We start from the raw sequence: 9274 nt of genomic DNA, 5'->3' as shown, positions 1-9274 counted from the left end.
AGGGAAAGTATTTGCAAAGAGATGTGAATGAGATACTGTGTGTGTGTCTAAATTGAGTTTTAATGTTTATTTGATCATTTAAATAGTGATCATTTTAATAATTTGTTCAGTTTCTGAGTCAAAGCCATGTGGAACACCTTTTACCTTACAGTTATCAACAAGAAACATTTGGTAACACTTTAATTGAAGGTGTCCTTGTTACACATTACATGTACTTACTATTATAATAACAATAAATTACACATAATTACATGCAAGTAACCCTAAGCCAAACCCTAACCATATTGTAAGCACATGTAGTTCATCAATATTACTCAGTACTTAAATGCATAATTACACTGTAACAATGACACCTTAAAATAAAGTAACCAAACATTTTTGTGTTACATTTATTTATTTTTATTTTATTTTTGGATATTGTTAAATATGCTTTTAAATATTATGTTAACTCATTACTTGCATTTTTCATGCATTTAAACCCTTTGTTTTTTTACCTCATACTATCATCAAGAAACATTTTGTATGTTTTTAACAACATAAAATATACTATTATCCAATTAAATATAATATTTACTCACTATTATCCAAATAAATATAATATTTACTCGCTGTTTATGCAGTTTTAGAAAAATTTAGCATACGACAATGACAGTAACAAGCACATTTATTTGTGTCTAGCTGTTTTTTGGCTATTTTTATTAAGTCAACAAATCTTCAATACAGATATTCACAGGTGCACCTTTAATTTAACAGAGCGCTCACTAAAAATTGTCTCAATCACAGTTAATTTTGCATTCAATATCAATTCGGATGTGATCAATTCGGTGGAAATGTTCTTTATTCTTTAATTATCCATCATTTCCCACTGGTTTTACCAATTTTAAGACCAGTTGTGAACTTTGTCACATGAATTCGGCATTATGTCCTCTATCTAACATATTGAGCACAAGGGAGGCAAAAAAGATGCTGCCTCCCTCTGCAACTTTCTCCAGTGGTGCTGCTATTGGACAGTATTACTTGAAAATCATTTGCACCAGTTTTATTCATTTTAAGGCTGGTTGCGAAGATTGTCACATGAATTTGGCATTATGTTCTCTATGAGAACAAACCGAGCACAAGGGAGGCACAAAAGATGCTGCCTCCCTCTGCAACTTTATCCAGTGGTGCTGCTATTGGACAGTATTACCTTTTAGTAAATTTGTTTTGCTATTACTGTGTTGTGAATTATTTCCTCACCTGAAACTTTTGAGGAGCTACTACCTGCAGTGTGTGTAATCTGTTTGTAGTTCTATGAGAATGCGAGTTGGTGTTGGGTTGTGGCAGTACCTGCGGAAGTCCAGCAGGGGCCGTGTGGAGGAGGGAATGCCTTGTGCAGGCCAGCTCAGCAAATGAAACTGGGTCAGAGTGCGCGTCTCTTGAGTCTGAACGTTCTTCAGGTAGAAGCTACGAACCAAGAAGTCTTTACACCAGATGTGTTCAGACACAAGATTCACCTGAGACATACAAGAAAAAATACTGTAGGTAGTAAAGAGGAAAAACTAAAAGCCACAAGGGACTTTGAGGGCAATTAAACTGAATGTTTCTCACCTCATAGATGTTGTATAAAGATGATCCTTCATCAGGCCAGTAACGTTCACATTGTTTCTCTCCATCCTCCACTAGAGCGGTCATCATCACTATTACAGTACAGCCGTTTTCCCATACCATCTAACATATGCACCAAAACACAGTGTCAGTACACAAAGAATCTCTTATATAGGAGATGCATATCAATTTAATCTAAACCATTTTAGTGTTATGCTATTATTCAATTTATAAGCAGTTAGTAATCAAATTATATTTGGGAATTTCATATTTTATTTTCTGAATATTTCAAAAGATTTCTAAATCTTAAACTTTCATCATTACTCTCAACGTGTGCACCTTACCTGCCAGAAATCAGCAACAGTGTGTGGTAAAGGTCCTTGAGTTGCAATATAAGCAGGTAAACGTGGATCATGATCAATCTATGGGTAAAGATAGTAAAGTGAAGATTCTTTGCTGTGACATGATCACATTTACATTTGTTTATAGAGAAACAAACATTCATTTACTTATCCAGCATACATATTAGTGCTAGAAGCAAAAACCTTGTGAATAAAGATGGTCATTTCTTACTATAGTGCTGGCATTTATGTAGTCCTCTTTGGAGGGGTTGACCTCAGCCTTTAGTTTCACTCTCGAATGGTCATCTAAAACAGAATGTTTTAATTAAACATACTGAAAACTAAAATGTATACATTTAACTCATTTTGGTATTTTCCAGTTATATGATGCCTTTCTTGCCAGTGTAAGATTTTTAAATGTTTTTGAAAGAAGTGTCTAATTTATGCTCACCAAGGCTCCATTGATTCGATCAAAAATACATTAAAACTGTAATATTGTGAAATATTATTACAATTGAAAATAAGTCTTTTGTATTTGAATATATTTTAAAATGTAATTTATTCCTGTGATGTCAAAGCTGAATTTTCAGCATCATTACTGCAGTCTTCAGTGTCACATGATCCTTCAGAAATCATTTTGATTATGCTGATTTGCTGCTGTTCTGCTTAACATTTCTATGGAAACTGTGATACATTTTTTTCAGGATTCTTTGATGAATAGAAAGTTCAAAAGAACAGAAATTATTTGAAATAGAAATCTTTAGGCATTATAAATGTCTCTACTTTCACTTTTAGTCAATTTAATGTGTCCTTGCTGAATAAAAGTTACTTTACTGTAATGTAAATGGATGAGATCACTGAAATAAATGTTTTTTTTGTTTTTTTTTAAAGGCACACTGCTCTTACAGGGCACAAAGTCAGGATAGCGGTTCTTCTCCATGTTGCTTTCAGACTGGGCGATAGAGACAGAGCTCGGCTCAGCCTGGTACGAACACAGAGCCTCCCACTCTTTCTGCAATCGGTCCTTATTCTTCAGATGGTCCTCCATATATGCCTGAACAACAGAAATGGATTTGAGGCATTCCACTGATTGCTCATGAAATGCCTATTTTGCTTCTATGTAATTAATAAACAACTTGACATGATTCCACATTAGAGTTCAGGACACAGCTTAAGCCTCGGAACTGACTTATATAAGTCAAGAAGACACAAAACTCCAATAGTTCTTGGAGTTTTTTTGTGCAAGTTTAAATATAGATTTGGTTTGTGCAAGCAGGTACTGCAACCTATTTACTGATATGTGCTGAACAGTCAGAAATTGTAGTGCAATAATTCCTGTTAATTAGAGTATGATTCTCACTTTTTATAGCACACAGAACAGAAAGATGCAGCATATTGCTAGCAAAGTGAAGTCTGAATTATAATTTGTGGCTGTGTACCAGTATCATGTGTCCGGTGGAGATGTCCATGTTGGACTGTGCAGGCTCTTCGCTCCAGGACGGTGTGCTGCTGTGAGAGCTGGGACTGTGCTGCGGTCCATCGCTGAACTGAGACGACACACTGCTGACTCGAGATGTGTCGGTCCCCCGTCGACCGCCTGGCTCCGGACGGGTGAACGATGACTTGGCTGCCATGTGCTGGCGACACAGCTCCTGAGAGACGCAAGGAAACTTTATCATTACTGACTGAGCATTAATGTTTTAAATTACATTTTCAGATCCATAATCATCACTGTTAATGTACAGTAATACTCAACGTCAAATGAATTTAAATGCAATTACAGTGCTGATTATTTGCCAGTTACACCTGATTAGAATGGATTAAACTGATAAAAAATGACAGTAAAGACATTTATAATGTTACTAAAGATTTCGGTCCCACTTTATTTTGAGGTCCCATTCTCACTATTAACAAACCATAAGCTATGATTTTGCCTCAATAAACTCCTAATTTGCTGCTTATTAATAGTTAGTAAGGTAGTTGTTAAGTTTAGGTGTGGGGTAGGATTAGTGATGTAGAATATGGTCATGCACAATATTGCTTTATAAGCACTAATAAACAGTCAATATGTTAATAGTAGGCATGCTAATGAACAAACAGTTAATAGGGAGAATTGGTCCCTATACTAAAGTTATACTACCAAGATTTCATAAATGCTGTTCTTTTTAATTTTTTATTCATAAAAAGCAAAAAAAAAAAAAAAAACTTAAAAGCAGCTCAACTGTTTTCAACATCAATGATAATTAATGTTTCTTCAGCAGCAAATCAGCACATTAGAATAATTTCTGAAGGATCATGTGACACTGAAGACTGGAGTAGTGTTTGAAAATTCAGCTTTGCATCACAGGAATAAATTAGATTTTAAAATGTATTACAATAAAAACAGCTGTTTTAAATTGTAATAATATTTCACAATATTGCTGTTTTTACTGTTCACGCAGCAAACAAAAGACTCCAAAGGCATTTCAGGCTCATAAAAAGGTGGTGATATGATTTTATTCAGCATGCAATATTCCAGGCATTATATGACAATATTACATGTGCCATTATATTTCTGTGAAATTTTTTTTTTGGGGGGAGGGGCTCATTCTATATAAATTTTTGCTCCTCTGACTACATTTTCCTTTTTGGATGATACAGTAAACATCTTTCAATCATTCTGTATCTTTTTCTCTCTCTGTATTTGTGTGTGTTTAACAATGTACCTGGTAATCAAAGTGGGTTTCCGCACCAGCTTCTGGTCCCAGACCCAGTTTGCCAGAGGCTAACTGACGGGCGTGGTGTCGGAGACAGGCAATCGCGAGGGAGACCAACAACACCGTGCCCACACAAGCCATGGCCACCATTGTGAGGATGACCCCACGCGAACCCTCCCCGACCCGTGTGGCCTGGGGCAAACCACGCCCCTCGCTCCTCTACAACGAGAGAAAAAGAGAAATACAGCAAATGTGAGACAAGACAACATCATACGAAGAATCAAGGAAAAACAAAACGCAGAGATGGCTTTCATCGCGGAGCGTTTGTGTGGTCTCTCTGTCTTCCCTACACTCTCTCGTCCCTCTTTTGTCTCTCTCTCTGTTTGTGTAAACAAGTCGGATGTCATCATCGACTACTAATTACCCTGGCAACCCAGACGCACACACACAGCCACGTGTCGCCCTGAAATAATTAGAGGAAGTCAGTGACCCGCCCGGTCCGCCGAATAATTACCAGCAAGTAAACAATTAAGGAAACCCCCCAACACAATGCAGGGTCAATCACTCTGAGGGGATCTCTCGCACACTCTCATTTAGTTTTATTCCACCCTTACTCTTCTGCACTTTACAGCGCATCGAGAGAACGATAAAACGCATGGACGCAATGATTGCTGATGTCATGCGGCCGCCGTCCCGTGTCTCCAACCGCTGCCTGTTGGTGTTGCCATGGTGTCTGGGAGCCTCAGCAGGGCAGAACAGGCCGTAGCGCTACCATAGCAACAACGGAATGCTCAATGTAATCCATGGCCATCACGGTGAGCAAAGGAAATGAGAGGAGGGCAGAGGAAATATGCTATACGCCTACATTATTACACTGAATAATATGTGGTGTTATCTGCAGAAACCACATTAGGACGTAATACTGCCACTTGCATCTTTTTAATCCATCTGCATTCTAATCTAATCATTCTAATCTTTGGGTGTTAAAATATAGGATAATGTTAAATATTTTACTCCTATTATTCAAATAAAAGAGAATATCCTCTGTACTAAAATAAATTAGTCTCTGTAAGACTTAAATACATAAACACATAACTACACTTGCTCAAGTAAATGTATGCTTGATTTATGTCATTAATAACTACATTTGTATTAAAATAAAGTACAGCCTCTGTAGAACTTTAGGATGATTAAAAATACATAATCACACAACTGCACTTGCTCAGGTATATGTATCATTAATAACTACATTTATAGTAATTTATACGTATTATATATATATATATATAAATTTATACTTATCTTGAAGTCCTACAGAAGCTGTAGTTTATTGTAATATATAAAAAAAAATGTATAAAGTGTACATTTATATGAGCAAGTGCAGTTGTGTGATTATGTATTTTTAATTATCTCGAAGTCCTTTATTTTATATTTATATTTGTGTCAAAATTTTCATTAATAACCAAAGTTAATATTACTTGCGTCCAGAATATCAATTAATATTTGGCATGAAAATAATTCTGAAAAAAAGTATAGGGGATTATGAGAAAAACAGCAGAACTTTTAATTCATTTATTTCAATTAAATTATTTCAATCAATTATTTTAATTCCTGCATTCAATTAAATTATATGCCTCTCATATCTACCAAAGCTGATCAAAGAATTGTTTTATTTTAATTTAGTGCATAATGCTTAATATTTAATAATATTTTGATGGTTTCAATTAAACTATATTGCTCTCACATCAACCAAATCTGATTAAAGAATTCTTTTAATTTAGTGTACAATCCTCAATATTTAATAATATTTTAATGATTTTAATGAAATAACAATTTTGCGATTGCAAATCGACTGAATACAACTGAACACAATCTTTTGAAATGAAATTATTTTTATAAATGATGGAACTTTACATATTTGATATTTACTTTTCCACAAACATTTTCAAAAGACTAATTGTCCCTTGAGGTATTAATAAAGTTGTAAACTAAAAACAAATCTCACCAAGTGAAATCAAATGCAACAAAGAATGGAAAGCAGGAAAGAATGCAACAAGTTTTAACAACCTATTCTAACACCGCCTATAATTTTCGCTCAGACACCCGCTATTTTTTCTGAGAAAGTGGAACAGACCTTTAGGCTGACACCTCACCACCATCTCTGCAGCGCACAGGCAGCCGTTAGAGCTGAGCTAGCAAAAGAAAAAGATTGAGTGAAAGAGCACTTAAGTCTGACCACAAAGAGGTCAGGACGCTTTCCCTTCTTTTTGGTCCTTTCTCGAAATTCATCAACCATTTTCCCCCTCGCTCCCTGCCCTCCTCACGCCCACTCTCCCTCTCATTCTCCTTCTTCGTTCCCCACATGTTTCATTCTGTCCCTATTGTTCCCACTCAAATTCAGCCTTTTCTCCTGAAAAGCTAAGAATGTTCCGCAGGAGAGATTGAAGGAGGGGGAAGGAGGGAGGGGGCGGCGGCGTTGAAGCAAGGGTGCACGACTGGACGGAAGGACAATGGGGGAGGAGATAAAGGGTGCGGGGCGCCTCACCTGCTACTCCAGAGAGGCCCCAAAAGGAAGACTGACAGGCTTTTAGAATGGAGCACGGGAGCAGGCAGGAAAAATGAGCTGGTTTAGGACAAGAGGACAAAGGCCCCCCAAGGTCTGAGAGGGGCAGGCGGAGAAATGAGGAGGCAGAGCGAAAGCGGGAGAGAAGGCAACTGATCACAAGGAGAGAAAGCATGGTTACAGGGAACGAGAGAGTAAAACTCTGCGCAGGAGAGGGGAAAAGGGGTGATACGTGAGGAATAACCTCACGACGTAACGCACACTTCAGCACATACTCTACATGTCGCTACGAATACTAATGTGCATTTGAATCACACTAAGCTGTTGGCCGAGGAAGCATAATTCAAACATCTGTTCCTCAAGAAGCGGGAAAATCGGATTCAGGGTCCCAGGACCCCTCTGCCGTTCCCCATGACCCCCAAGCCCTTTGACCTCAGCCACAAAAAAAGGAGATACACACACACACAAACACAAACACACACGTATGGCTGTGTGTGCGCGTGTTTGTTTTGGAAGATCCCGAGGGCAAAGATCACCAAGAGCTTCGCACTCTGAATCACAATAGGCAATTCAGGCATGGCTCGAGACGTCTGAGTGGAGACGAAATGGAGCGCCGACCATCTCCGAGGCTCTCGGTGATCTAAGATTTCATCAGTCCGTCTGTCCCATTATGTATCTTATGTATCATAGCGAGTGAATTGATTTCACAATTCAGCAGGACTCTGCTGTTATCTGATAGAGGCGTTCAGACTATGACCCATCAGAATTCACATCACCGCCATCGTCTCGCTGCTTTTATATTGCACAGCAGAAGGTGTGCGGTTTTCATTAAGTTTACTCTAGAAAAAAAAAAGCCTTTAGAGAGTTGTTTATAATGGATGATTTTTCTCCCTCTCGCATCTTTCAATACATTCCCACCAGCTGTTCTTTTATAAATAATATTTGAAATAGCATAACCGTTCACTCTAGATGGAAACTAGAAAATGATTAAAAGAAAATTATCTAAATCTATAAGGGTAAGCAATGAAATGCATTTCAAGGTAACATGAAAAATGAACATCCACTTAATTCCAGTCACTTAATGAGTGGTTTTTGCCTAACATATTAGGCAATAAAACTTTTTTACGACCTTTCAATATATCTATTTAGTACATGAAACCAAGAGAAATAGTATGAATTTAGGTGCACCTGCAGTTACTACAAACGGATTACATCATCTCACTCATCCAGCCTGCTCTGCCCTGTTACCACAGCAACCGGTCCACCTGACATCACTATTCAAGATAGCACACAATTCTTAAAAGCAGCATTATCAAAAATATTTCATCAAATGCACATATACCTTACGCATGCAGCACATGGCATTGCGCGTGCAACACACACGCATTTGTGTGTTTGCCAAGCTGAAGATGTGAACTGTGATCAAATGCATGTGGGTAATTGTTCTTTTAGTTTTAATTTCTAGTGAAATATTAAATTAAATATTACCAAAGACACATTTAAAGATAATCTATATTTTAGTTGTGTTATTATGGTAAGATATGTTGATATGATACAGATGCAAAACAAATTTTTGAATTTTTTTTTAAATGTAAAAAAGTAAAAACTTACAAATATTTTAAGTTTTTGAATAAATATTTGCATCAAAAAGTTTAGATTTAGTTTACATTTGCAGACAATTCAGTTGATAATAATCATAATGTATTTTGACCATTTATTTTGAAACTGGAGAGAGAAAAATATTTTTTATTCTAGTGTTTTATTCTAGTTTAGTGTTGTACAGTAACTATAATGTAGAAGTTTGAATTGTCATGGTACATTGTTTTAGACATATTTATAGAACTGATAAAGCCATTTCAGATTTCCACATAAAATACAGCATTATTCACAACTGTGTCACAGTTGATAACTGATATTATAATTCAAGTGTATGAGTGTGCAAAACAGAAAAAATGTTAAGCAAAATAACATTTTTGAGCTGTGATCATTTTTGAATGCAATACAGTTTCTACCTTCTTTAACAACTTCCACATGAAAAAAGGAATATATTTAGAAAAAAAAAATATATATATATAAAATATATATACACA

General features: G+C 36.4%; 1 protein-coding gene across 2 annotated transcripts in view; it reads right to left on the bottom strand.

Moving 5' to 3' along the window:
* LOC107688743 (receptor-type tyrosine-protein phosphatase-like N) overlaps positions 1 to 9274 on the bottom strand; it is a 34509-nt gene that overhangs the window by 1975 nt on the left and 23260 nt on the right. For both annotated transcript variants that reach the window (XM_016486496.1, XM_016486495.1), the window contains exons 13-19: positions 4631 to 4840; positions 3365 to 3577; positions 2832 to 2979; positions 2158 to 2231; positions 1929 to 2006; positions 1588 to 1707; positions 1327 to 1493 (exon numbers count right to left, since the gene is read on the bottom strand). In XM_016486496.1, coding sequence (XP_016341982.1) covers positions 1327 to 1493; positions 1588 to 1707; positions 1929 to 2006; positions 2158 to 2231; positions 2832 to 2979; positions 3365 to 3577; positions 4631 to 4840 — 1010 coding nt within the window. The remainder of the gene's footprint in view (positions 1 to 1326; positions 1494 to 1587; positions 1708 to 1928; positions 2007 to 2157; positions 2232 to 2831; positions 2980 to 3364; positions 3578 to 4630; positions 4841 to 9274) is intronic.

This window comes from Sinocyclocheilus anshuiensis, unplaced genomic scaffold (genome assembly GCF_001515605.1).
Source record: "Sinocyclocheilus anshuiensis isolate Anshui unplaced genomic scaffold, SAMN03320099.WGS_v1.1 scaffold9, whole genome shotgun sequence".
Taxonomy (NCBI): Eukaryota; Metazoa; Chordata; class Actinopteri; order Cypriniformes; family Cyprinidae; genus Sinocyclocheilus; species Sinocyclocheilus anshuiensis.
This window is presented reverse-complemented; position numbering and strand designations above follow the sequence as displayed.